The sequence below is a fragment of the Musa acuminata genome, chromosome BXJ3-5, assembly GCF_036884655.1.
Source record: "Musa acuminata AAA Group cultivar baxijiao chromosome BXJ3-5, Cavendish_Baxijiao_AAA, whole genome shotgun sequence".
NCBI lineage: Eukaryota > Viridiplantae > Streptophyta > Magnoliopsida > Zingiberales > Musaceae > Musa > Musa acuminata.
The window spans coordinates 40558834-40586732 of NC_088353.1; the positions used below are offsets into that span (position 1 = coordinate 40558834).

Sequence of the window (27899 nt, forward strand, 5' to 3'; positions counted from 1 at the left end):
GTCAAGTGATGAGACACCTTCATAATCACATTCAATAACCCGCTCGATCCAGACATATAGTAGTGCTGCTCGACCAAGCCACGCCTCGTGGCTAGTCTAATGTTCGAGTCATGTCTTGGCCAATCCAATGCCCCACGCCTCGCGGCCAGTCAAATGCCCAAATCACGCCTCGTGGTCAGTCCAATGTTCAAGTCACGCTTGGCTGGTCCAATGCTCGAGCCTTGCCTCACGGTCAGTCCAATGCTTGAACCATGCCTCACGACTAGTTTGATGCCCGAGTCACCCCTCGCGGCCAGTCCAATATCCGAGTCACGTCTCGGCTAGTCTAGCGCTCGAGTAGTGTTGCTCGGCCAGCCCAATCCTTGAGTTATGTTGCTCGACCAGTCCGTCTCTCGAATAGAAACTCCTAATCAACCGACGATCAAACCACTAGTCCTAGCACGACAACCAACCTAGCCAACAAAAAGCATCAAGCCATGCCCTGAGCCCCACCACAAGGAACTCGGGGAATGCATCTTTTGGGGGGGAGAGAATGATAGAGCATATTTTGGTATCACCTACGTGGACCTAAGCAAGCAGACATGACGATGCAGATGAGGAACTTCAAGTACGATGTGGCATGCAACACACACGTGGCGGGCAACCGCTTGCCACCCCCTCCGTATGAACGACATCATCACGGTACAACCATCCCAGAAAGCTCAAGGCGACGTCGATCCGTGCAAGCCGATCGACGCTTGCGTAGAAGCTTAAGCCAGTCGCCCGAGGAGCCGACCATAGTTAATTGACCCCGTACGACTGATTCATCCTCGTAGGTATAAAAGCTAACCCTCCTTAACCATGAGGGGGGAGGACTTTTCATATATTCAACTCACTCTTATTCCACTCAACGCTAACTTAAGCTTCAAAGGAGTCGAGGCGGGAAATCCCCCTCTCGACCTTGACCTATGTGCAGGGGCTGACGACGAATAAGCAAGCAACGAGACTCATAGCTCAACTCGATCCGACGTGCATTTCCACTTCCCAAGTCTCCACATGGGCGACCTTGCCCATCCAGGATCGGATCGAGCTGTGCTAACTCTTCGACCACGGTGTAAAGATTCACCAACAACGTTTTAAATCCAAAGATTTTATCTATTTATAGATTTTATAGATAAGAACAAAAAATCTATAATAAATAATTAAAAGAGTTGTGGGGGCATGGCTATAATTTTTTTTATAGTCATCTTTCTTTTCTATATAATAGCCACTCAACATGGGCTTGACATTATCTGATACCACGGCGAAGAAGCCGGCAACGGTCAACGATTCAACAATGGTTGACCATTTAACAAAAGATGGTTGACCTTGGGTTCCCCTAACGCACTGTGACGATTGCACGTGAAAATAACGTGGGATGCGCATGGGCCCCACGGTCTCCTCCAATTGGAGTGTGGTTTACGTATCGACGGTACCTTTCGCAGTTCGCAAGACGGAAACCTCTCTCTACCCAGCAGCACCTTACTCGCTAAGATGGTCTCACGTGGGCCCCTTTGTTACCTCCGACCACAAGGTGGATATGAGAGCGGGTAGCGAACCAAAAGGGTGGAAAAGTGATTCTCTTCGTAAGAACGGAACGGGTCAACGACACCATGGCATGAGTTGGTCCCTTTCGACTATGCCTCGCGGGAATAACCCTAATGATTCAGAGCACGAATCGGCTCTCGAGGCTTGAAGCAACCGGGAGAATCCTCGTCTCTTCTTCTCCTCATCCTTTTGCCCCTATCCGATCGACGGATCTTTGGTACATTGCGGTAGGTGTTTGTTCTGGATCCTAAGGAAACCAAGATCGATTCCTTTGGGATTCGTTTGATGTTATTGTTTGCTTTTCGTTGGTGCTATTTTAGTTTTTGGGGAAAAGGAAAATCGTGAAATCTACAAGAAAAAAATGTCTCTTTTCACGGTAATTTTGGTCTCGATTTTCGTTTTTCGATGCTACTATAGTTCATAAGAAATAATCCATGGAGAATATTTGCTGCCGACTTGCAAGTTCTGTTCTTCAGCCAAAATTAGCCAAATGAGGGTGAATTTGGTCTCAAATTTTGCCTTCTTGGATTTGGGGTGTGTAAATTTGGCGGAACTGATTTGGTTATTGTACTGGGAAATCGCAAGAATAAGATATTGATAGCGTCGGATCAGTATCAGCTTTCAGATGTATGTCACGGAAGCTCAATTGATTTGGTTATGGAGGACCCCCAATCTGTCATCTTTGACTTACAGAAGCATGAGAGAGCTTGGTAAACATGAATTCAGAATTAATGTCCTTGTCAATATGATGTTTAGTTTGTTCATATGAAAATGGCATTGAATGTGTGTTTTGTTTTCTTTTTTCATGCATATTAGAGGTATGTGCGTTGGAACCTTTTTATCTAGTATTTTCTGATCTTCATATAGACAAGTTGAAGGGTAAAACATAATCATTCTAATTATATTCATCCATTAAATTTGGCTGAAAAATATAAGTGATTTATTTTGATATAACCATAAACAGCCTGGATGGCATGTTGAATTTTCATTCTGTGGAACTGTCGATGCCAATGTCCTGACTTTTCTAAAGCAATATATTATGGAAGTCACCTGTTACTTGGTTGGTGTAATTATTGTAGTTTTCTCTTAATGAAATTGACTGTCTTATGCAAAGAATAATTACGAACATGAAATGATCTGCTTAAAAATTTAAAAAGAAACACAAATTTGGAGGAAGTATGCAAATGAGATGTGGTTTGATGATTGCTTACCACACTTTTCTTCTCTCATAGCGCGGACAAGTTTTCTCTTATCTGACATTTGGTGTCAAAAAGAAAAACCTAGATTGACATTGAAAATGTGTAACAAAGGTCCATTGGTATTTGTTGCTCAGAATCTACGTCTTCTCCAACAAGGTGCTCATACAATAAGAATATATACTCACAACAATGTTCAGTCTTTTTTGACGTATTATCTCATCTTCCATAAATTGTATTCATTCTGCAGCTGTGCCATTCGAGTATGACAGCAATTTGATGTGAAGATAAAAGACATGGAAAAAAAGCAATTCTGTTTGGATTTTTGTCCTATCATACCTATAGGAAGAAACACAAATTAAACTCTATCATACTCCTTCCATTTAGTTTTCCATGCCATGCATGCTGATGAAATGTTCATTTGAAGTCATTTAAATAGCTACCATGACAACAAGAACCATTAGAAGGCGGCTTCATCATGGAGATGTTGATGGAAGGAAAAGTGAGTTTGTGGAACCATCAAGATTTGATATCCAAAATGAACCACTACTTGGAAATGACAACCATTCAGACAATTATAAGGTAAATACTATATTTTTCTAATTACTTGGAAATAACAACCATGTAGTTCATTAAAAGGTAAGTGCTATTTTTCTAATATTAGGAAGTGAAAGTTTGACTACAAGTTCTTATTATTCTTTTTTATGCGTAACCAGTTGTTTATTCTTCAAAGGGATATGATGATAGACACAGACAAGATTGGGATGACAAAACAAAGGAAGTAGACCTTCACTGGACCTGCCTTTTGTCCAATTTGACTGTTCAGTGGTCTCAATGGTTAGGTATCATCTATGTTATGCACCATGCTCCATCAATGTCAAATCACTACTCAAATTAAATGTTTTGTGCTATTCTTTTGGCATGATGGATGATTTACCTCTATGTTAATATCAAAGTTACTGGCTTCATATGATTGAGGCATGTACTTTTCATGCATGTTCGATTTGTTGCCCTTCTGACTTACAACCATAGCAAGAAGATTTGAGCATTTTATGCTACTACATTTCAGTTACAAAAAATAAAAAGCATAAGTAGAAGTATTACCAAGAGGATTTTTGAGATATATAATCATTCCTCTTCCTACTACGCATAGTGGTTTGCATTCCTCTTCCTACAAGAGGTTCTTTACTGGAATTTGCAAGGTGTATCCTATTGGTATATGACACAAAAAAATTCTACATAACTGGGGATTCCTTTTTAATTTCTTTTCCACAAGAAAAAGGCAAGAAACTTTGATTGCGCTTCTAAAAATTTTCCTAATTTTTAAGTTGTAGCATAATACAGGGAAATCTAGGAAAGCAGATGGAACTTTGCCATCGTCTGACGGCACTTCAGTAACAAGCAAACACTGTATGCCCGATTTCATTTCCTTTCTCTTCATGATCCTCTTTGTCCATGTGGTTCAAATGATCTCATTTTATTGCTATGGGCCATTGCTTTTTTGGATAAAGAGTCTTTAGATTGTCCTAATAGAAGGTTTCTTCGTCTTTGTTCACTTAAACATCCAATGATCAAACCTCAAGGTGACATCTTCTCTCTAAACATGACGTCTCTAATTATTTTATGAAAATTTCTAAATTAGAATGCATATTATCAGCAAAGCATATGCAAATTTGTGATTAAAATGTACAACCTGCAATATGCATGTCTAGGAGGACAGGGATTACATCTTGCTGTGTGTTGTGTGACAAAGCATGAACAAACTCTAGGCATCATCTATAAGCTGCCATGTCATATGTTCAGTTTTGGGTAATTGCTCATATAAAACTTTTTCTCGAATAAGAATTTGACGCATCTTCATAAAGTTAATGGAATAGATTGTCCATTTGGAATACTCAATAATTGGGGCTTGAGGAAGTTGTGTTTGTCATTGTAGAAACTTGAAAGCTGTAGCCATTTTTGTTTTTGGCTCTCTTGATTATGACAAAACAAATTTCTGCATTTTCTGCCACTAATAATTATTTTATTTTCAGCAAGTATTGCCCGTGGCTCTGGATCTGTTTTAGGAAGGTTATTATCACTTTCTTCTATTACAAGTGTACAATTTGTCCCAATTTGTCTTACTCCATTGCAGGTAAACTGAAGAGCTTTCTGTTTCTGTAATTATCATGATTATGATTAATGTCAACAGAAATCATTATGGATCTTTTATGGAAAAATCATTTTTTTAAAGATTTCTGATTTTTCTTATAGCAGTTTGGACCTTGGAATCTGAATCTATCGAAGTATTAATTTCTTTTGAATAGCATGTAGAGTATATTGCAGATGAACTCTTAGTTATAGTATTAACACTATCGTTTAAACTTGTGAACATTCCATCTTTGAATCCACAACAACAACATTTATAGCCAGAAGTGAAACAATCTCTTACTCTGTTAATGTCTTTCATATGACCTTTTCATCCTTGCACATGTTAATGCATTTCTTCTGTTTGAAGGGAAATGATCGAACAGCATACAATTAATCAATAGGACATATTCACTACACATTGTATACTCAAGAATCATTGATGAACTTTTCTGCAAATGCTTTTTCTCCCATATATTTTTAATGTATCCAAACTTGCAGGAAGAAAGGTTGAGAAACCTGAGGCGGAGACTGAAGGTTCGGTTTGATGGATCTCATTTGGATCATCAAGTATGTATTGCTTCTGGATTTGCTAATGGTTGACATTTTACCTTCGTCACCTTTTCTATTTCTTGTCATAACTCTATTGATTGAGCAAGCCTGATTTGGAAACTTTTGGAAGTCTCAGATGGATCTGTGTTGCAGGATGCTCTGAAACAGCTTTGGCAGTCATCCTACCCTAATCGAGAAGTTCCCCCGTTTAAATCTGACTCATGGAAGGAAATGGGTTGGCAAGGTTGTGATCCATCAACCGATTTCAGGTAAATGTCAAACCAGGTATCTTTCGGGCTTCAATTACCTTGAGATTATAAAAGTTGAAGTGATCTATAGTAAAAGTAATGCTCAATTCTGCTCTCAGGGGTGGTGGCTTTATATCATTGGAAAACCTCATCTATTTTGCCAAAAACTACCCGGTCGCCACCTTTTCTTTGGCACTGTCATTTGCCTCTAGGATTCATTTTCTTCCCTCCATTTGTCATTCAACCATAACGATCAGGCATTGATATCCTGAACCTTCTATTATATGATGCAGAATTCTTTCCAAATGCTGTTGCACAAATCAGAAGGTAGAAGAGCTGAGTGGGAGTATCCTTTTGCCGTAGCTGGCGTTAATGTATCATTCATGTTGATTCAGATGCTAGACTTGCAGTCAGGTATGTCATCGACTGCCATTTGGGAGACTTATGCTTGCTATTGGTGTTAAAGCAGCCTGTCCTTATTTCATCTCAGATTTTCCATCTTCAAAAGCAGGAGTTCGTTTCCTGGGACTGCTTGGAAACGATGAGAAAGCATTTGATAACCTCTATTGTATAGCTTTCTGTATGTTGGATGCTCAGTGGCTTGCAAGACATGCTTCTTATATGGAGTTCAATGTAATTACCTGCTCACCCTGCATGTGTGTGAGTTTATTGTTTTTTGCCTCTGATTTCCATGTCTTGCTTCTCCCCAGGAGGTTCTGAAGTTCACAAGAATTCAGTTGGAGCGCGAACTTGCACTGGAAGACGTTACCAGCATAAAAGACTTGCCTGCATACAACATGATTATATAGTCTTTCTTTCAGATCCAAATTTGAGCTATCAATGCAGGATTTCGAAGAATCTTTATGGAGACCATCACAATGCATAAAACAAACACAATTGTAAAAAAGGATAGTGGTGCTGATTACAAAAATAAGTTCTTTTCATCTTTTTTTTAATTATTTTTTGTATTTGAAAGGTCATCTGTTTTCTGCTAAATATGAGCAGTATGTATTCAACAAAATTGCTTTAATGAAGTGACAGGTTTATGATCGGTGCTCATTGTATGATTGATATTAGTCTGTAGTGTGAAACATTTTGACTTGATTATGTTAATTAAGAGTGCAATAACTGTTTATCTTGAAGATGGAATAGACACAAAAAATATGGCAAAGCAATTGTCTCAAGGGTTGGAATGGCATTAATGGCAGTGAACAAATAGCTACAGGAATGCTAATGTTATAATGGCAAAGAGACACTCAGAAAATGATTGAAGAGAACCCTAATGTGATTAATATTCCTAAGGTGGTACCAAAAATTCATCAACCTGAATCATGCATTTGAAACCAGTTATAATTGAGTCTTGCTGTTGTTTCTCAAAGATCTTCATGTACAAGCTAAAACCTGCAGTCAATATGGATTATGAGCAAATCATCAAAGCACAAAAACTCTTGGCTTGACTATAAGCAAAACAATTAAGCATTATGTTCTATAAGTAAAAGTTCTCCTTAGAAAAGGTTACCCTAATAAGCAAGTAAACAATTAAGCATTATGAATAATTGATTGACTACTGAATAGCTTTAAATTAGTTCAGTCATGGAGAATTATTTGAAACATCATTCAGTCTCGGGAAAACTCATGAAGATTGGTTTCCATACGCTTTTTAATGCTGCTGAGAGAGAGAGACAGAGAGACTTACAGTCCTTTAAGCCAGATACAGTGAGGTAGCATCAGCACAAAGAGGGGATGGAGAAAACCATGACATTTGTTGTGTTGCCTCGGCAAAATTGCAGTCATGTCTCGATTTACTAGGTCAATTGTCAAGCATGAAGAGGACAATGCTGCTAAATCAACCATAGCAACTTGAAGACTTAACATGCTGCCACCAGCTCTGTTCATATATATTTTCGTCGCGGAGATAGCCACGATGATAATAAATGTAGAAGTAAATACTCCAAAACAAACCAATCATTCTCCTCGTCTTATAGCATTTGTATCTGAATGTGTTAGCAAGGGATGATTAGATCTCTCATGTATCCTTCAATCCTTTTCCATGATTCTGTACCTCAGAAACTCTGACGTTATGGTAATATGGCTTCTTTACAACTTAGATGATTAAATCTGAGTCATAAAAGTAATCATATTGTTTGTATGTATGGGAAGGAGTTTTCCATATTGCATCATCATTTACTTATGTCATGGTCAAATGCTTCATAGTCATCTTTCCTTACCCTATCTGATCATATCTTGCATTTCAAATGTGAGAACTTGGAATCTCCAGCCAATCATATCATCCACCATTTACCAAAACTCTCCGCAGGAGCATGCCCCATCTTTGAAATGGTGAAACCTCATATTATCCCTCACCACAATCTCCCTGTTCACAGCCCTTGACGCAAGGCGCATCACCAGATGACAGTCCTCACAAATCCTCAGGTTCTTCACAATCCTAATTGTGTCCCCAGCACCAGTCGTCAACAGGCCAAATGCCAAAGCCAGCTTCTCACTGTGACCCTTTAGTAACTTTTCCTTCTCATTATCATTAATATCATAAAGAACTGAGCTCAATACTGGATCATAACCTTCTAGTTTCAACTTCCCCAACAGATCCTCTAAAGTATCCTTTATCTCATGTGTTCTTGGGTGCAAACCATCCCCTGCAAAAAATTCATGGACTGACCCATCCTTATCTTCTGTCCAGCTTGCAGATGGGTTCTTCTTCAACCCCCTTGCTCTCATCAACTTCCTAACCTTTGACACCTCATCCCACATCCCTGCAGATGCATATGTATTTGAAAGCAACATGTAGTTGCCAATTCTATCAGGTTCAAGCTCAAACAAATGATTCGCAGCAATTCTAGCTATATCAGGTTTAACATGAATCCGACAAGCTCCCAGTAATGCACCCCACACACCACCATGTGGCTCCATTGGCATTGACCTCACAAGCTCAAGAGCTTCTTCAACAAGTCCAGCGCGTCCCAACAAATCAACCATGCATGTATAGTGATCAGGAGAAGGAACAATCCCATACTCATCCTTCATTAAATGGAAGTAGTATCGGCCTACCTCCACCATCCCAGCATGGCTACAAGCTGTGAGCACCCCAATGAACGTGACATGGTTTGGCTTCACATCTGTCTTCCCCACCATCTCCTTAAACAAAGCAATTGCCTCATGAGCTCTGCCATGTGCTGCAAGTCCGACGATCATTGCACTGTATGTGTACACATTCCGGTTCATCATTTCATCGAACATCTGGCGTGCCTCATCGATGAGCCCACATTTTGCGAACATATCTACCATAGCCGAACCCACGACCACAGTCTGCCGGAACCCAGTGCAGTCCACAATATCCCGAATCCAGACGGCATGCTTTGCAGCACCCAACTGTGCAATAGCAGAAACTGCGCCAACCAACGCAACCTCGTCGATCACAACACCCGCTTCACGCATTCTCTCGAACGTTGTCAGTGCCTCTTTAGGCATGGCATTCTGAGCGTATCCGGTGACCATCGCCGTCCATGCCACCACATCTTTTGCTGGGGATCTTTCAAATAACCCTTCTGCAGAAGAGACGTCGCCAGTTTTGGTGTAAGCCACAGTCAACGAAGTCCAAGAAATGGCATCCCGAATGGACATTCCGTCAAACACCCTATGAGCCGAGGCCAAGTCACAGCATTCGACATACATAGAGATGAGCGTGTTCTGGACGAAGAGGTCGGCGTCAAAGCCGCCCGTGGAAATGGACTGGGCGTGTATCTGGAGGCCATTGGCGAGGCATAGGTCGGCAGCGGCAGACTTGAGGAGGGCGGTGAAGGTGAAGGAGAGCGGAGGCGAGGGAGGCCATTGGCGGCGCATGAGGGAGTAGATCCGGAGGGGGTGGTAATCGGGGAGGCGAGGTCGGAGAATTACGGCGGAGTGGATAAGGGCGGTCCAGAGGAAGGGGTTGGGGCGGGGAACAAGGGAGAAGAGGCGGAGGGGGTAGGGATGGAGGGGAACGCGGTAGTGGGAGAGCCCGCGTAGGAGCTTGGCGACGAGGAAACAGCGGTGGTGGAGGCCGAAATGGAGTATGACAGCGTGGACGGCCCGGAGGTGGCGGGGGCCGGCGGCGGCGTCGATGGCGGCGACGAGGAGGGCGTCGAGTGCGGGAAGGGGGAGGAGGGGTGAGGGGGCCGGAAGCGGGAATGATGGGGCCCGCATAAACCCGACGGGGTCGTGTCCGAGGCGTGTGATGATTGGCTGAGCTCGCGCCATGTTGGGCACGTCGATATCTCATAACCTTTGTTCCGCGGCTATTTATATTGGTGAGGACGGGTTCCGAAACTTTCACACTTAAGCCCTCCAAATAAATATATTTTTCTTTTTGTTCCTCATCGGTTAGGGTATTATAGCAAAAAGGTAACACGCTAAGCTTGGCAAATGATCGACGGACAGCAAAAGCTAACCATGAAAGAGATGTTCTCTTCTCTCTCTCACACACTAGAGAGAAGATAATGAAGTGCGCCATCAGCTTATTTCTTTCTTCTCACATCAACTGCACTGTCCTCTGGTGAGAAGGAAAGCCAGAACAAGCAAGAGAAACAAAAGATGGGCAGATCACATATATATTAGAGAGAGACAGAGATAGATAGATAGAGAGAGAGCTCTTCGTCTTCGTCGCGAGAAACCATGTAGGGTTTTGTGCTGCGGCTACACTGTGTAGTGCTGCTGCATGGTGTCGATGTCAAGCCCCTTCAGCTTCACCACCGACTCGACGTGACCCTTGAGAGTGTGCAGCTCACGTAGCCTGAGAGGAGCGATCAAGAATGGCGAGATTAGAGTCACGTACAGCTTCATGATCATGGCTGAGGTTTATGGGGTGACTGCCACATACCTTGCGATCTCAGCTCGCCTCTTGGCCTGCTCGGCGATCTCCGATAGCTCGCGGTAGCTGCTCTTGTCGTTGAACAGACTCGTAGTGTCAGGAGGTTGGAGGCCATGAAGCGTCCTCTGCGCAATAGCCCATTGAGCTTCCCTTTCCTCTCTGCCGTAATCCTTCTTTGTCGTGAAGGCAGTCTGACATGGGAAAATAGCAGAGAAGACTCAGACCAGTTGAGTACTGCATCAATCAACACAAGTCTCAGAGAGATGGCTTCTTTACCTTCCTCTCGAAGAGGTAAGTCCAGGCATTTCCACTAAGAACGTAGCGAATCGCGAACTTGATCCAGTCAAGTGGAATGAAGGAGATTAAGCTGTAGAGCCATATTATTCCAGCCCAACCCCATCCACAGCCTTTAATTCTTGCAAAGCTCCAGTTAGCATAGACAGCAACCAGAGTAGCAATCTGATGATTGTGCATGTTCTTAGTATCAGATGAGCTTGTCGATTGCAGGGATGATGGAGCACTAGGAGATCAGGGGACTTACCAGCTGAGCGATCACAAAGGCACAGCACAGTAGAAGTCCCGGGCGGTCAAGGAAGAACCATCCTCGCGATCGAGTGACGAATATGAGAGCCTGACTGATGATGCTGACTTGCAGGTACAGAGCAGCCATCATCTCGTGCTCGCTGTCTCTCAATGATCGAACGTGGAACTTATTCTGCATCGACAGTACATTCAAAATGAGACTGGTCATGATCATCCACAGGTTGATTGCTTGTATGAAGATTGTTTACCGAGAAGAAGTCGGTCTCTTTCATGGCCCAGAAGAAGAGGACAGTCATCAAAGCCAAGTAAGTTCCGAGCACGATTCCAGTAGCAAAGATCTCCTTCAGTTTCCAGCTATCTGGCATCGGAGATGGCTTCACGCGATCTTTGGAGATTGTCATGATTGTACCTGCAATTACAGGTTGAGAATTATGCAGAACAGAATCTAAGACTCGGGAGTGAATGCAGAGTACAGATGCTGAAGAGCTGACCATCGTTAAGTATAGCAATGATCAGAACCATGAACGGGGAGAAGTCGAATTTCCATATCAGCGCAATCAGCATAAACCCAAGCTGCAAAGATTTGAAGTAGGAATTGTTACAGACATCAAACATCCCAAGAACCAAATGCACAAGATCATGGTCCAGTACTTACGACAATACGGATGGTAATTGAAACAGCATAGATCTGTTGGTATGACAAACGAAAAGGAGAGATTAGCCAGAATAACACTACCGAAAAGATTGGATGAAGGAGATGGATAGATTGATCATACTGTATAGTTTTTCATCCTCTGGAAGATGGCTCTGCTAGTGAGAACAGCACTGATGATGACGCTGAGACCAGGTTCAGTGAGAACAATGTCGGAAGCACTTCTTGCTGCATCAGTGGCATCAGAAACAGCAATACCGATGTCAGCCTTCTTCAACGCCGGTGCATCGTTCACACCATCTCCTGTCATTCCACAAATATGCTTCCTTTCTTGCAGCTTCTTCACGATTTCGTATTTATGCTCTGTTTCAAGGAATTCCTACATCAGACTACCATCCGGTAGAGATACGATTTATCGGTTTGGTGTGGATGAAACATGAGCAGACCTGGGAAAACTCCTGCAAACCCATCAGCCTTTTCGATCAGTTCGTCCACGGGAAGTGTCGCAAGTGTCTCGTCCTTGTGTTGTCCAAGTAGTGAAGAAGAAGGATACATGTTTGTTCCCATACCGAGTCTTCGACCTGTCTCCTTCGCTATCGCAAGCTGATCTCCTGCAATGCAAATGGATCTACCAGTAAAAACTGCAAACAGAGATTCTGGTACTCGAAAGGCAGACTGTGAGGGTCGTCGGATTACCAGTGATCATCTTCACGTTCACGCCGAGGTTGAGAGCCTTCCGAATGGTTTCAGCACTGTCATGTCTTGGGGGGTCGAAGAGGGGCAGTAAGCCAACGAACTGCCACGGCGTCCCAGCACTCTCCTTTGTCCTCTCAGGAACTTCCTGCAATAAAAGATGGATGATACAAGGAACAAGGAGACTGCAATTCTAATAGGTAAACATACCTGTCTTCCCACGGCCAACGATCGAAGCCCGCGTTCAGCGAACTTGTCGATTACTGCGTGAACCTTTTTACGAACATCTTCCTTGCAGTTGCAGAGGCTCATAATCTGCATGACGACACAGTTAGCAAGGAAACCTCGCATGAAGTTGTTCCGAGATCAAGCAATACATTTACCTGTTCAGGAGCACCTTTACTTGCACGATGCCAGTTGCCGTTGGCATCAACGTAAGTGAGTGCAGTTCTCTTGTCGACAGGGTTGAAGGGAAGGAAATGCACTTCCTGGATTCCTGCTCTTGCCTGTGTAGTAGCAGATAAGTTAGAACAGAACATTCTTCTGCTAATAATGAGAGAACGGAAGTCGTTGGCATGTCGGGCTGTACCTCCTTTGGATCTGCAAGCATTCCGACCATGGCGGCATCGATGGCGTCCTGGTTCTCCGTTCGTGATGCTCTTGCAGCCAGTAAGACAACATGATCTTTGTCGACGCCTTTAGCAAACACCTCGATCAGGTTCTTATCGACGCTGAGCTTGTTCAGCGTGAGTGTCCCGGTTTTGTCACTGCAGAGGACGTCCATGCCTGCCATTTCCTCGATGGCAGTCATCCTCTTGGTGATGGCGCCTTGTTGGGAGAGCTTATGAGACCCGATGGCCATGGTGACCGACAAGACAGTGGGCATGGCGATGGGTATTCCTCCGATCAACAGGACCAGTAGATTGTCTATGCCGTCCCTGTACGATCTGTGCTGGATGGGGTACATGACGATGATCTCGATGACGATGCCGGTGGCGATGGAGCAGATGCAGAAGTTTCCGATGGCCGTCAGGACCTTTTGGAAGTGCCCGACTTGGTTAGTGCTGTCGACCAAGTGAGCCGCCTTGCCGAAGAAGGTGTGCACGCCGGTAGCGATGACAACAGCTTCGATCTCGCCCTGCTTGCATGTCGAGCCGGAGTACACCCCACTTCCTGGATTCTTGGTGACAGGAAGGGATTCCCCGGTGAGAGCGGATTGGTCAATCTTCAGCGGGTCTCCCTCGAGCAGGCGCGAGTCGGCCGGGATGATATCCCCCAGTTTGATGCTGATGATGTCTCCGGGCACAAGAATTGCAGCGTCCTGCTCGGCCCAGGTGCCATCTCTGAGAACCTAAAGCAAAGAAAAGATACACCACTGTGAGGAACACAGGTCACCTCCGAAGGACATGATCCTCGAAGCTTCTTCATCTTCAACCTCTTCTTACCTTCGCTTTCGGGGCCAAGCGAGCCATGAGAGCTGCTGCAGCATTTCCGGCATTGTTCTCTTCGATGAAGGAGATGGTGGAGTTGATGACCAGCAGAATAGCGATGCCAAGAAAGTCTTGCCAATCCGGGGCCCTCCCTCCACCATTAGCCAGGGCGATGGCCATGATGGCGGCCATCTCCATGACCCAGGACAGGGGATTCCACATGAACCCGAGAAACTTGAGGAACTTGCTTTCCTGTAACATCCGAATCCATTTGGCGATTCAGGAAAGCAAAGAGCAGAAGACAAGATAAGATCAAATTCGAGCGGACCTTCTTCTCCTCGAGCTTGTTTGGCCCAAAGATCTGAAGCCGGTCGGCGCCCTCCTGCGACGTCAGTCCCTCCTTGGTACATTTCAGCTGCTCGAACACTTCCTCAATCGGAATCTTCTCCTGTGAATTCAGGAGAAGTGATATCATGATAAGACAGAAGGAACAACGAGAAGCAAGAAATCAGCAGCAGCGACATGGAGCGGCTTGACTACCAGATCAACAGTCTCGTTCTTGAGCTCCTCCAAGCTGCTAGCTTTGTCTCCTCCCATTTCCTCCCCCGCCTACTCTCCACACGGCCGAGAGGTTCGACCAGGAGAACGAGAACAACAGCTCAGAGATCAAAAACAACGCCACCAATTGTTCGTTGCTCGATGGAAGTAAGCAAGCGAGAGAAGGAAAAGAAAGAGAGAGGAAGAGGAGAGTCTCAGCTCGCGGCCTCCGTCTGCGATCGTTGGTCTGGATGCACCAGTTTTATACCCAACTGGCCACCCCCCGCCTCTTCAACCTGGCGGGCCCCCACGCAGCTAGGGATCGTACGCGACAAAAGTTACCCGATAAAGAACTGCCGTCAGATTAATCGCCACCTTGCCATCCAACGGTGATGTACCATTACCTCCTGACAGCGCATGAAAAATGGAAAAGCAGAATTTTCTGGTGTTCTTTCTAAATACACTCGTTCGTCTACCTGCGTCGTGATTAGATTAGACGGGTTCTCCAAACTAACAGGTAATCACAGTGTAGGTATGCGAATGGGTACAAATGTGATTGCACAGAGGGGGTTGATTCTGGCCCCACCTTCACTTCAAAGTCAAAGAAATCGTATTTATTTATCTATATATAAATATAATGCACGTACCTTCGAAAACGAAAATTCACATATATGTCATCGTAATTAATCCTCATCACTTAATATAACTATTAGTTGAAACTTTAGTTGACTAATATAATTTAAAAGCTCCTTAAAAATAGAGATTTTTTAGAAGTATTTGGTATGCGTTGACCATCTTAATATTTGGAAATATATGTATATATATATATGTATATATGATAGATTAAAATATGTAATGAAAAGTATACACGGCAATGATGAGCAACTCAACATATTTGGAATTAGGAGTTGTTGTTTAAGTGGCGGAGGAGACGATTAATGAATGTAATGCCCAAGCCTCGGAAGGGTCGGAATTGGGATGGCGAATGGTGTCTTCTACTTGTACATTGGTCTTTTAAATATACGAATACAAAGCTTATTTACGGAGCTCACAATTTGGTGGCTGCAACTGGTGCAGTTCCGCCCTCTCTCTCTCTCTCTCTCTCTCTCTCTAAAAGATTTGATTTGGCTAGCTCTTAGTTCAATTGCTATGAAGGTGGCCAAGAGCCGTTGACTTCAGCTCACAATTTGGTAGCTGCAACTGGTGCAGTTCCGTCCTCTCTCTCTCTCTCTCTCTCAATCAATGTGGAGCCAAGGGCACAAAAGGATTTGACTTGGCTAGCTCTTAGTTCAATTACTTTGAAGGTGGCCAAGAGCCGTTGACTTTAGCCTTAGAACTTGATCACTCAAATTATGATTCTAACTCTTGAAATCAAATGATAGAAATGTTCAGCATCTGTCATTCTGGCATTTCTCTCTCGACGTATATTGGAGCAGCTGCTTTAAGTGTTTTTTTTTCCCCATATTCCTGAGATTACACCAAAAATCTTCTGAAATATAAACTAGAAAATTTAGTTCAGTGAACAAAGATGAATCTCAATCAACAGGCATTGTTTTCTCACTGCAGAACTTGTAGCTGTTGTATCATGCAATTGAGTTTTAATGTCTTCTCTCATCTGTGTTATTTTAATAAGCATGTCTGACCTGCTCAAAGTGATTATGGTGGCATTTACTCCAATAATTCTCCCTCAGACGCATGCTTGCATGCGGGCTTATCCTATTATTTTTCTCTCTCTACACTACAATAATGAAACCAGAAGTATCTATGAGATTAATAATTTATCATCCTGTGTATAATATACACGCATGATCCAAAAAGTCATATCTAATTAACAGGGAAGTTGAGTTCAATTATACCTTCTAGTCTGCATCTGTAGCCTCCAGGTAAGCTTGCAATGTCTCCAAAGTTGATGGACAAATCTAAGTCAATGCTGGGCATTAAGTTTCAAGTCTTCTTTGGGGAAAAGAAGAGAGGCGGAGGGATCCCAACACGTCTCTATTTGCTATCTGAGGGAGGATATGCAAAGTTGAAGAGTATCTAAGATTAATCAGAAGTCTTAACTCTATCCATTTGTTTCAATCATTTTAAACATGTGTAATGAATTTTGATACTGGTAGAAACCCCAGCAATCCTGCTGTTGTCTTTTTTAGCATCTGCATTACACCAGATTTATCTTTGTTGTGGAAGAATTATACTTGGGGTTTTACATTGAAATGTTACTACTCATTTACTATAAAAGAAAGGCATGATGAGATGTGATGTGTTTAGAAAACCAATAAAAATAATGTCTGGGTCTAATCACTACTTGCATTTGTGGCAATTAATACTTGATCAAGGAACACAGATATCCACTCCACAAGTTTGCACTCTTTAGCATGCCAAGTAGTGATTGCCATGAGAGAGCAAAGAGTGGATGGGTGTTCTAGATTGAATATTTCAGCACTGCAAGCTTTCTTTTTCAGTATAGTTGACCTACTCTTGTTTGTTATCATGTGACCTTTGGTGATGCCAATTGCTGAGCAAAATGTCCTCACACATTTGGGGCACTGGCAATGAACTTGCAGCTTGTATGACCTACACATTCCTCATAAACTAAAGCTCACACACATCATACCTAATATATTAACTCATGAAGGGTGGAGTTCCAACTGAAATCTTTCTTTCATTCTTCTGTGGCACAGCTCAGAAAAAGAAAGAGAAAAGTCAATTGTATTTTCCATCCTATATTCATAGGAGTCCTCCTACTTCTCACCAAAATGATCAATCTCTTTGTCACTTACAACACAAACATTTTCTCCATGTAAGAACACCAAGTAATCTTCTTCCATGCTGTGAGGTCAATATACTTGTTGCAGTCTGTGCATATATATAAACCAGCTCAATCTGTGGCCTCTTTCTTAGTTGGATTCAAGGCTGTCAATTTCATGGAGACAATTATGTTCAGCAGTTTCACAGTTGCATATGGCCTTCTCTCTGAAAATAGAATAATTTAACATCAATCATTGCACTACTTGTGTTTCAGATATTCTTTCAAATGTGTGGTAATGTTTTCTTTCTCATATATATTTGCCATCATAGATACTTAACAATAGAACTCAAAAGGAGTTTTGCTTCCATGATATTAACAGATCAGCATGTCATTGATCCTTTATTCAAACACAGAATTTTCACAAAAAATCTATCTACTGGATTTTCCATATATCCATTAAGCAAAAATTATATATATATAAATATAATAATAGCAGCATCAGCATGCATCCCTTAAAAATCATGGAGTTTTATGTTGATAATATTTTGAATTGGATTGTTGCAAATATCAAAAATTTATATTTATGAATTCAAAAATCTCCTCTCACATGCAAGTTGAATAAGGTTTGAGTTTGACACATGAAGCTACATAGTAAAACATCAAGAATAATATTGCACAAATACTGACTCATAACCTGCTTTATTATTATGAAAACAAAATCTTAGGCGATCATAAGTCACAAAAACTACAAGAAAATGGTTCAATCTCTCTCTATCTCTCTCTCTCTCTCTCTCTCTCTCTCTCTCTCTTCTTGGTTTGAATTCACCATTTGCCTCATCCATGATATGTAAAAACTTCCATATGTCATTCCTCAAAACCTGGTTTTCTAGAATTTAGTGTGCTTTTTAAGAGCTCATTGTAGCTTCTGGTTCCTTCTAGAACTCTCCATCTTAAAAACAATTGAATATAACTATTGATACTGCCATACTTTCATCACGGCGTTTCTGAGATGGCATGAATGCTCAGATTCATTGTTTTGATGTTCTTCTGCCATATTCAAACACTGAAGGCATGCATTTGAAGAAGGCAACAAGATTAAGGACAGGTTTTGTGACAGCAAAAGAGCACAACAAAGGTCAGCAATCTACAAGCAAGAAGATTGAGGACAGGTTCTATTCATGATGAAGCCAAAGCATGAAACATCATAAACCCTAATCTAGAGCTCAAGGTGCACAACACTTTCTATATATGACAAGATTGTGTCATCCACCTCATCCCATCCTACTTACTGTCTTCATCTTGACATTAATGAGCATTTTAATAATTCCCAGTGGGTATAATAAGTTTTGCTATATCCTACGAAAACTATCATTCCAAATGTTCGAAAACTACTTGCATGCATGTAGCTCACTTGTTCTTGTATCCTTGATAGAACATTTCAACCACTTTTATAGACTACAAAGCTCCAAGTCAACTAGCTCAAGAAGAAAGGAATTAGATAATACTTGATGTGTAGAGATTTAGACCCACCTGATATCATCTTTGTCTCATGCCTCAAATTTATAGGACTATGGTGTCACCATTCACGCTCTACTTCACCCTTTTCATGCGTATTTAAGTATGCTTTCACTCCATTGACTCCCTTTGATGATAGTTGGATTGGAAACTCAGCACAAAATGTGTCGATTCTGATATTAATTATATTGCTAATAGCAGTAATGTTCATCAGCCGATTGATAGTAATTTATAGCGAATTATTGTACGTATATTTTGGTATATAATTTGAAGCAAACGGACGGTCGTGATCTTCCCGAGATCATCTGACGGCGGAAATTGGCAAGCCGACGTATCCACCGTTGGCTATGTGGGACCCGGAAACTGACGGTCCGACGTCGTCTTTTCTCCCTTTGGGCCGGCCCAAATAGCCGGTGATCTCCTTTTACAGACGCCGAGCTCTGATGCGCGCCATCCTTCGAGGTCGCGGGCGACTGGAGGGGGGCGGCGGCGGCGGCGTTGCAGTCGGTTGTAGCTGGAGGGTTTTGAGGACGCACCCGGTCATCGAACCAGGGAGGAACTGGTGAGCTATTCCATGCCCTTTGAACTTTGCATTGAATTGAAGGAACAAGAATGCTGAATGATTGTAAGAGCATAACAGACGAATTGTTTGATGTAGAGATAAGATGTATCGAATAGTTTCGATTCAATCATGGTATCGTAAAAAAGATGAATTCTTTCGTCTTTTTAACTCTGGAAGAAGCAAAGAAATTGAAATTTCGATTCTACAACATCAAACGGGGAAAATTATGAGAAGAACTAGAAAAAGAATGTCTTGAACCGACTGCCTAGGTCAGGGTTGCTCTTTTGTTCTGAGTTCATGAATAATTTTGATAAAAGGGCTGACATTTAGCTTGAATTGCTGCTACTCATTATCCTACATCTCAGAATAGGCGTTGTAATCTAGCCTTTGAGCCAAAGTGGTAACCAGATCACCATCATTCGCATTATCTCTGTGAAGGAAAACTACGTGACAATTTAGTTCTGAAATCCCAGTGCCAATATGATTTGTTGTTAACATTGCTGCAAGATTGGTCACCATCAGTGTGTGTGTTCCAAGAGACATTTATTAGGAAGTTGATTGGAGTGCATTGGCCATGTTAAATTAGATGGTTGTTTGCATGAATTCAAGGACTATTGGACTATGTTCAACTTTAGGAGATGCATTTCAACCATTCATAGAGGCAGTCAATCAGAAATATAATATTTTCGATACTTACATCACAAGTGATTGTAAGAAAGTTGTTATGGATAAAGCTTGTTATTCAAATGCGAGCTACAAGTTTGCTCCAAGAATGATGAAGTTAGAGGAATAGCCATATCTGTATCTGTATTTCTTTAAGATGGTTGGGGTGGATAAAGTGCCATGTTTATTAGCCAGCATTGTGACATATAAGGATCATGTATTTCATCATTTTTCTTCCAGAGGATGTTGTCTATACATCTTACAGTGAGTTGCAGACTGTCACCCGTTGTGGCATAAAAACCTGTATCTGTATTAGCAGGATCAAGGAAGGTTGTGATAAATGATGGATTAACATTATTTTTTCTTTCTTATGCTATGTATAGGTTTCTGAAATTGATCTGCCAGTTATGTTGGAATCCCAGGTTTCTCCTATATCTTAGATATGTAGCTAAACAATGATGTCCATACTTTCCTGCCGTAGATTCTGCAGTCAATAGTAGGCTTGACGTGATACTGTACAGCTGATAAGATATTCGAAATGGCTCTGGATGCTAGTATGCAACCTTAGCAAATAATTTTCACTGACATAATATCTTCCACCTTCTCCACAGTAAATTTTCATTTACAGAATCTTTAAGCAAAGTGTGGTATATAGTCAAAACTTTTGAATCCTTATGCATTTTCTTTTAAATGAATGCATAATACCATCTCTTTCTATATTTTATTCGGGAAAATTTTTATCTGTTAATCATTTGTGAATAAAAGCATTTCATTTCCTGGCTTCACAATGCAAGTTTATTTGTCACAATTTTCCACTGCAGGAGAAAGAAAATGATAAAGGAATGGAACTCGTAAGCGAAGGGCTCTGTTTGATACAATGGTAATCATGTTGGATTTTATCTCCATTTCTTTATCTTGTTTTATTTTCTTTGGTTTGAGGAAGGAAGTAAAAGTGCAAACCAAAGAAACCTGTTAGCAAAATACAAGCTATTTAATAATATATTACTAGTTAGATAGGCTAAGTCCCCGTTTCTTTTTTTTTTATTGGTGATAGGGCATATTTTGGCATCGCCCACGTGGATCCATGCAGGCAGACATGATGATGCAGACGTGAAACCTCAAGTATGATGTGACGCACAACACACACGTGGTGGGCAGCCGCTCCTCGCCCTCTCCGTACGAATGACATCATCACAGTACAGTCACCCCGAAAAGCTCGGGATGGCGTCGCACGGCGTTGATCCGTACAAGCCGGTCGACGCTTGTACAGAAGTTTAAGTCAGCTGCTCGAGGAGTCGGTCGAAGTAAATTGATCCCGTACAACCAACTTATACTCGCAGGTATAAAAGCTAACCCTCCCTAATCAGGAAGAGGAGGCACTTCGAACACTCAACTCTCTCTCATTCCACCAAAAGCTAACTTAAGCTTCGGAGGGGTTGACTCAGGAAATCCCTCTCCCAACCCCGACTTGTGTGCAGGAGCTCAGCGACGGAGAAGCAGGCCACTCGTTAAGAGAGAAAACCGCGCTCGGGAGACGAGGCTCGAATCCTACTTGTCCCGACGCTAACCCTCACCACTCGAGCATCCACGTGAGCGACCTTGTGCATCCGGGACCGAACCGAGCCGTACTGACACCTCGATCACGACGTAAAGGTTCACTAACAGTTAGTTCTTTTTTCCTGATTCTGTCGTCTATTTTTGTTGCAGTAAATTTTCTGTAAAAACCAATAATGGAATCATGAAGATGATCAAACACCTTGTGACTGTAATTTACGTTATGGCATGATTCGGATTACAGATATGGGGCCAAAGGAAGCTTATATTCACAGCAAATTTATGTATCACCATGTTTTTTTTTTTGCCATTGAGGCATGCTCTTTGTGAACCAGTCATGGAAGCAGTCTTGGAATTCTTTTGTACAGCATCCAGTATCCATTCTCAAGCAATTAAAGGTACTGTTCTCTTCCTAATGACATGCTTCACCATAAGAATCAACTTCTTTTTTTTTTCCATTTTTAATTTAGGCCCTTTTTTTTCCTTCTAGAACTACAAGTACAGTTAGGGATGTTTTGTGAGACTCATAATAATAAATAGAAAATAAGAAAAGACAGAAGATTTTGTATGGTATGGAACCCCTTTTGAGAAACATGTAACATGTGACAATGCTGATTTGTTGCCAAATCATATGCAGTTTCCACATCATTGTCCTTATTGGAAGATATGGTCAGCACAGTATGAAGGAATGGTAGGTGAGCTGCCATGGTTGCCATTCAAAGGTGAGCAGGGACCCATTTACAAGCAACTTCTGAACCACCAACCATAGTTTCTTTACTACTTGCTCTCAAAATTCAAGTTATTCTCATATTATTATTTTAAGTAATATAGTAAATTGGATCTCTAAATAAACTAATATATTATAATAATATATAAATATTTTAAAATTGATTTTGTAATATAGTAATAGAGAAATGATAGGGAGAAGAGGAAGGATGAGAAAATAATTTAAAGAATCAAATATTTTTATAACAAATAAAAAAATTAGGGTTTGTTCACCTTTTAATTTCTTTCCTGAGAAGCACGTGCACCTGATGTGAGTAGTAAAAAGTCATTTATACCCTTATTTTATGTCAGCCCGAATTATTGAGTCCATCAACAACAACCACAAAAGAAAGAAAGAAAGAAAGAATAATAGGGTTCCGGCTTAAGTCACGACTGAGGTAGCGGACGAGCATGGATACGCTTCTGCAGGCGCGCCAACTCCTACGGTGGTGTTGAAAGTCGTGGCCTAGGTCGGGCCGCGAAAACGTCTCCATCGCCCCTACTATTTCGATAGCGGAGAGAATATTGAGGAGAAAAGAAATAGAGATGCGTGGACTTTTTCCCTTCCACGCCGGCTCCTCCCTCTCCCTGCGACCCCCACCTCATCCCGGCTTCCTCTCTCGATCTTTCCCTTCTTTGTACGCCAAGGAGATCTGGGGCTAAGGCTCTTCAAATCGAGGCCCCCGCTGGCTCTCGGCGGGGAATCTTTTTTCTGCGAGGTCCGTTCTCGATTCCCTCTCCTGGATGCTGCGTTCTTGGTGCTCGAATTGGTCGTCTTTCTTCTTTGATCTTGGAAAAGATTTCGGAGAATCCTAAAGGTGGTCTCTTTTTCGATATCTGATGCTCCTCCTTTCGACTGCGTTCTGTATGTTCTATTTGATTGATTGTATTTGGCTTGGTTTCATGATCCGATTCACGGTGGACGGCGGTTGGTTTTCTAGTTAGTCGTTCCAATTGTTCTGATTTTATGCTTTGGGAAGCTGGGTTTCGTGATAAGCCTCTCAGATGACTTTTTCTTATGGACAGAAGTGGAGATTTTGGAAGATAATTGAATATATTTTCTAAAGTTGCAATCTTTTAAGGTTCCAATAGGGTGCAATAAGGGACAGAGAACAATCTCGGACCTTGAAAGGTAAACAATGTTGTGGAAGACCTCAAAGAAATTGGTCGGTTAACAATATTAGTTCTTTAATTGGATTCGATTTGTGAATTAGGAGGGGAGCATAAAACTTCAGTCTTATAGAAACCATAGAGGTATATGATTTTTAAGGAGAGTGATATTTCCATACAAGTTATTTAACTCGAATTTGGATAGTTCCTTGTTCCATTCATTATATGCTGTGAGAGAGTTGGATGATTGAGGCGTACTGGGGTGTCAACATTCTTGGATTGTGATATCTGAAATGAAAATGGAAGCTCGCACTGTAAGGATTGCTTATAACTTCCTCCACACCATGCTATCCAAAGGATGACCCCAGCTGGAGTCTTAAAATGTGTGCAGAGTTACAATACCATTCTAATATTGTGGATCAGTAGAATCCAACTATTAAGGAACAAGGAACAGAGAGCTTTCCCCTTTAGTATCATATAATTGCACTGGTTTCATTATTTCCATGGTTTCTCGGATGATTATGCCTAAACTCTACAATGGAACTTATTGTCAAAGCTCATGAACAAATTTGTTTATTTGGATGGTGTTGACATCATAGGGTGTGATTTTTGTCTTGTATCACCAAAGGATTTATCAGTTTTAGTAAGAAAATCATGTTTGTATCTCCATTAATGCCGTCATAGGACTATGTAGTGTTCAAGTTTCTTGAGAGTTCCACTAATATCCCAGTTAGTGTCCTTATATCAGTTGTGTTGAGAAATTGAGATTGTATGCATTATACTATGATTGCAATGCTCATCAAACATCTGAATTAAGGTTATTTGGCTCTGATATGTCTAACTTGTTAATTTTGAAGATGGGGTATATAGTAGTCGGTGATAATTTGCTTAGACTTAACATTGATTAAAAAGCATTTAGAAATATGATATGGTAGTTTTAAAAAAGAAATGTGTATTTAGCGGCTAACCTTGATGTAAGAAAAAATACATATGATAGGTTATCAATGTGTAGGACATTAGGAGGTTCTTGTTTCATATCATTTCAAGTTTATGTCGAAAATCAACTTTAAGTTTTTATCTTTTCACACTATTAATGAATAAATTTACTGGAAATATTCAGGATAAAATTCCATATTGCTTGTTGTTAGTTTATGGTATTTATAGTTAATGAGTTTAATTGTGTCTAAGTCTAACTTGAGCTGGAGACAATCTTAAAAAAACCAAGTGTGTTAGACCAAGTAAAAATGAGACTTAATATTATAAATTGCAACTTCAATGGTAGCAAGAGAAGAATCCCAAGTATACTTGGACAAGAGTTCTCAGATGAAAATTATTTAGATGACTTGGATTTTTTTCTTCAGCCAAAAAGGAGGATTGATGAAGATATTATTTATATAGTTTAATTATAATATGAGCCTTCACATTTGTAAATATGTATTGTCATTGTTCACACCTTAATCTAGATGATTTAAGACTTACAGATGCATCAGTGAATAATGATATGAGGAGAGTTAGAAGAAAACCTAAGAATACTTTATTCCAAATAATAAAAGGATTTTAATAGCCCTTATTTGACTCATAATATTACCTTCAACAAATCTCTTTTTGGTCAGAGGACATCCATGTGGCTGATTCTAGAATTGGAAGATTTCACATTGTTGTCATGCACATGCACAAAGCTGATCGAAGATTGGGGTATGTTGTTTTTTTTTTCCAAAAGAAAAGACTATATTATCTTAAATGGAGCGAATACAGACAGTACTAGAAACATCAGCACTCAAAAAAGAAGCAAAAGGATCCGGTCAGTGGCCTCTCCCCAAAAAAGAGTTTTTAGTTTGTCGTGCCCAACTGGCTAACCAATCTGCACACTTGTTTCCTTCCCTGAATATATGAACAACATTGAAATTATGGAAGGACTCTAAAATATGTCATACATCACAAACAACATTAATTAGGTTCAGCAGGACACTCCAGAACAGCAAACATCTCCGCATAAAGACTGTCCTTGTTCTCCAAAATCCTGCACCCTTCAGCAAGACACTCACCAGCATCATTTCGGATTAAATAACCCGCACCCCCTAGACCAGAATCCTAACAATAAGCTCCATCCACATTCAATTTACACCACTGTCCTTGTTCTCCAAAATCCTGCACCCTTCAGCAAGACACTCACCAGCATCATTTCAGATTAAATAACCCGCACCCCCTAGACCAGAATCCTAACAATAAGCTCCATCCACATTCAATTTACACCAACCCACCTTCGGCGCATCATTTCCGATTAAATAACCTGCACCCCCTAGACCAGAATCCTTACGATAAGCTCCATCCCCATTCAATTTACACCAACCCACCTCCGACGGGCTCCACAAAACCAAAATCTGGTTAGGAGGGCTGGGGGGCTCTCAGGCAGGATCTGAACAGGATGTGTAGCAACACATGCTACCACCTTGCAGAATATACTGTAACCTGTTTACTACTAAAAAGGACATCATTTGTGGGCCTTCCAGATCATCCAAAAGGCATAAGCAATAATGGCTCTAAGGGTTAAATAAGATTGTGTACCCAAATCAAATCCTTCCCTAAGCCAAGATCGAGTATGCCATTGATCATAAAATCTAAATGAAATCTCCAACTTATGCTTTAGGATAGAGAAAATAGACTGAGCAAACTGGCAGTCAAGGAACAGATGAAATAAGCTATCTGCTTGAGAACCACAGAACACACAAGGTCTAACATCCATGATACCAATATTAGCAAGATAGATTGAAGTCGGAAGCCTGCCATGCAACAATTTCTAACAGAAACAAGTTGTATGAGGGATAACCGGAATCTTCCATAGGCTGTGCCAAGAAAATGGCTTCACATGATCAATAGCATACTGGGAAATTAAGAAGCCATATGCTGCCTTGATTGATGATTGCCCTTGCATGTCAGTGATTGGGGTATGTTGTTTTAAGTTGTTATAATTCAACTGTAGAAAGTGGTGATGCTTCGTAAGGTGGTTTATACCAATGAAATGTTGGCAGCCTCACCAGGAAATCCAGTGTTCATAATTTTGTTATTTCTGTTTCTATTGATTTGCAGACTATACAAAATATCGTTTTTTATATATTAAACCCTTTTCTGTGTTGAAGATTTTATAACTGTGTCCCTGTTCAATAACATATACAGGTCCTTGGAATAAATCTTCTCCAAATCAATTCAACAGCATTTATGCTGTTGTAGAAACCAGCCAATGACCTTTTGCATCATGAACCAGAAAGGGCTTGACACCAAGCCCCATCCCTTGAAGTTGGACGACATACAATTAGGTTGTAACTGGGAAAATGTGACTTGCCCAATCTGTTTGGATTTCCCTCACAACGGGGTCCTACTCCAATGCTCTTCTTATGACAAGGGATGTCGTCCTTTCATGTGTGACACTGACCAAGCCCATTCGAATTGTCTCAAGCGGTTCAAAAGCGCATACGGAGTGCCTCTTGTTGTAAAAGTCACAACAACTACAGATGGAGTTTCCATGTTTTGCATTCAAGACATTTCTTCAAACTCCACTAACCCACCAGCCTGCCCACTATGTAGAGGTGACGTTACTGGGTGGGTTGTTATTGATGAGGTCCGTGTTTATCTGAACATGAAGAAACGGTGCTGCGAAGAGAAGCAGTGTTCATATATTGGCAACTTCACTGAGCTGCAGAAGCATGCTCAGCTGAAACACCCCCATTCACGCCCTTCAGAAATAGATCCTGCACAACAACTCGACTGGGAAAATTTTCAGCAGTCGTCAGAGATCATAGATGTCTTGAGCACTATACACGCAGAAGTTCCCCATGGAGTGGTTTTAGGTGACTATGTCATCGAGTATGGTGATGCAGAGACTGGAGATGAGCATGAAGATTTTCCTCGGAGTAGGGGTAACTGGTGGACCTCTTGCATATCTTGTAAGGTATTTCATAGGGGTTCAAGAAACCAGCACAGATCAAGAAGGAGCAGAAGAAGTGGTCACCATTCAAGCTCTGATGGTTCAAATAATGGTGAGGGCTCTAGAAGATCTTCAGAGATCAGAGAGTACAGATTTGTTGAAGCTGATGATGAGCTTGCCAGAACAGGTGTTGGTGCTGCAGCGTCCATTGTGATCCCCACCCACTACAGGTACGAGTGAACTCTTTGTTTCTCTCTGTGAATATGACTCCGTGATACTAGCAAAAAATTATTAACTCGGATAGGTTCTTTGAGGCAAAAGGTAGGGCAGATATGAGCAGTAGGCTCAATCCTCCTAATTATGTTTCTGTTTATTGCCTTGTCTAATATCTTGTTGTTTGGGCAACATGTGCAGATATGGGAGGCGCAGATCTCACTTCTACGATCTTTGACTGCCAAGAACCAACAATAGCTAGTCTATCAGCCAGGGGCATCTTTGCAGCTTCATACAGCTTAGTTCTACTTTCTTCATAGAGGTTGCCTGATGACAATTAATCTGTTCATATAAATAGTTACGGTATATGTTTCATCATGCATTCCTTGCCGAAATCCAAGAATCCATCAATTTTCTCTCTTCTTTGTTATGCAAGCC

General features: G+C 41.4%; 4 protein-coding genes and 1 long non-coding RNA gene across 10 annotated transcripts; 3 read left to right on the top strand and 2 right to left on the bottom strand.

The window, feature by feature from the left end:
* The first annotated feature begins 1611 nt into the window (after positions 1–1611).
* On the top strand, positions 1612–6831 carry LOC135638313 (uncharacterized). 4 transcript variants are annotated; one of them, XM_065151399.1, is made up of 10 exons: positions 1612–1793; positions 3190–3344; positions 3496–3604; positions 4796–4896; positions 5391–5459; positions 5595–5710; positions 5809–5863; positions 5983–6103; positions 6201–6322; positions 6400–6831. In XM_065151399.1, the coding sequence occupies exons 2-10, from the start codon at positions 3207–3209 to the stop codon at positions 6496–6498; spliced, it is 930 nt and encodes a 309-aa protein (XP_065007471.1). In that variant the 5' UTR covers positions 1612–1793; positions 3190–3206; the 3' UTR covers positions 6499–6831. The 4 variants fall into 4 exon arrangements, with proteins under 4 accessions (XP_065007471.1, XP_065007470.1, XP_065007469.1 ...); XM_065151398.1 differs by having other exon boundaries at positions 1615–1793; positions 3202–3344; positions 6180–6322; XM_065151397.1 differs by having other exon boundaries at positions 1616–1793; positions 3013–3344; positions 6180–6322.
* On the bottom strand, positions 5178–9964 carry LOC103985893 (pentatricopeptide repeat-containing protein At5g44230). 2 transcript variants are annotated; one of them, XM_065151395.1, is made up of 3 exons: positions 7386–9964; positions 7014–7090; positions 5178–6475 (listed from the first exon to the last, which is right to left on the bottom strand). In XM_065151395.1, exon 1 carries the CDS (start codon positions 9941–9943, stop codon positions 7988–7990), a length of 1956 nt encoding a protein of 651 aa, XP_065007467.1. In that variant the 5' UTR covers positions 9944–9964; the 3' UTR covers positions 5178–6475; positions 7014–7090; positions 7386–7987. The 2 variants fall into 2 exon arrangements, with proteins under 2 accessions (XP_065007467.1, XP_009402026.2); XM_009403751.3 differs by lacking the exon at positions 7014–7090.
* Positions 9965–10130: 166 nt separating this feature from the next.
* On the bottom strand, positions 10131–14637 carry LOC135638312 (plasma membrane ATPase-like). The gene is made up of 16 exons (XM_065151394.1): positions 14412–14637; positions 14200–14319; positions 13887–14123; positions 13031–13792; positions 12825–12947; positions 12652–12756; positions 12445–12589; positions 12195–12359; positions 11873–12111; positions 11752–11784; positions 11588–11669; positions 11345–11505; positions 11095–11268; positions 10830–11012; positions 10563–10744; positions 10131–10475 (listed from the first exon to the last, which is right to left on the bottom strand). Exons 1-16 carry the CDS (start codon positions 14466–14468, stop codon positions 10379–10381), a joined length of 2865 nt encoding a protein of 954 aa, XP_065007466.1. The 5' UTR covers positions 14469–14637; the 3' UTR covers positions 10131–10378.
* Positions 14638–19098: 4461 nt separating this feature from the next.
* On the top strand, positions 19099–22175 carry LOC135638127 (uncharacterized). The gene is made up of 5 exons (XR_010496514.1): positions 19099–19234; positions 20719–20777; positions 20952–21237; positions 21343–21849; positions 22089–22175. It is a non-coding gene; the product is annotated as an uncharacterized LOC135638127 (long non-coding RNA).
* Positions 22176–22774: 599 nt separating this feature from the next.
* LOC135637604 (uncharacterized) lies at positions 22775–27880 on the top strand. 2 transcript variants are annotated; one of them, XM_065150241.1, is made up of 3 exons: positions 22775–23034; positions 26501–27478; positions 27663–27880. In XM_065150241.1, exons 2-3 carry the CDS (start codon positions 26565–26567, stop codon positions 27697–27699), a joined length of 951 nt encoding a protein of 316 aa, XP_065006313.1. In that variant the 5' UTR covers positions 22775–23034; positions 26501–26564; the 3' UTR covers positions 27700–27880. The 2 variants fall into 2 exon arrangements, with proteins under 2 accessions (XP_065006313.1, XP_065006314.1); XM_065150242.1 differs by having other exon boundaries at positions 22775–22935.
* Positions 27881–27899: the final 19 nt, after the last annotated feature.

Bases quoted from the DNA above. Each gene is read 5' to 3' on its own strand.
- LOC135638313 (XM_065151398.1), top strand. From the start codon at position 3,207: ATGACAACAAGAACCATTAGAAGGCGGCTTCATCATGGAGATGTTGAT. The intron at 3,345-3,495 runs GTAAATACTATA...TATTCTTCAAAG, and splicing joins ACCATTCAGACAATTATAAG to GGATATGATGATAGACACAG. The intron at 6,323-6,399 runs GTAATTACCTGC...GCTTCTCCCCAG, and splicing joins CTTCTTATATGGAGTTCAAT to GAGGTTCTGAAGTTCACAAG.
- LOC135637604 (XM_065150241.1), top strand. From the start codon at position 26,565: ATGACCTTTTGCATCATGAACCAGAAAGGGCTTGACACCAAGCCCCAT. The intron at 27,479-27,662 runs GTACGAGTGAAC...CAACATGTGCAG, and splicing joins GTGATCCCCACCCACTACAG to ATATGGGAGGCGCAGATCTC.
- LOC135638312 (XM_065151394.1), bottom strand. From the start codon at position 14,468: ATGGGAGGAGACAAAGCTAGCAGCTTGGAGGAGCTCAAGAACGAGACT. The intron at 12,757-12,824 runs GTAAATGTATTG...GTCGTCATGCAG, and splicing joins GTAAAGGTGCTCCTGAACAG to ATTATGAGCCTCTGCAACTG. The intron at 10,476-10,562 runs GTATGTGGCAGT...CGCTCCTCTCAG, and splicing joins AGGCGAGCTGAGATCGCAAG to GCTACGTGAGCTGCACACTC.
- LOC103985893 (XM_009403751.3), bottom strand. From the start codon at position 9,943: ATGGCGCGAGCTCAGCCAATCATCACACGCCTCGGACACGACCCCGTC.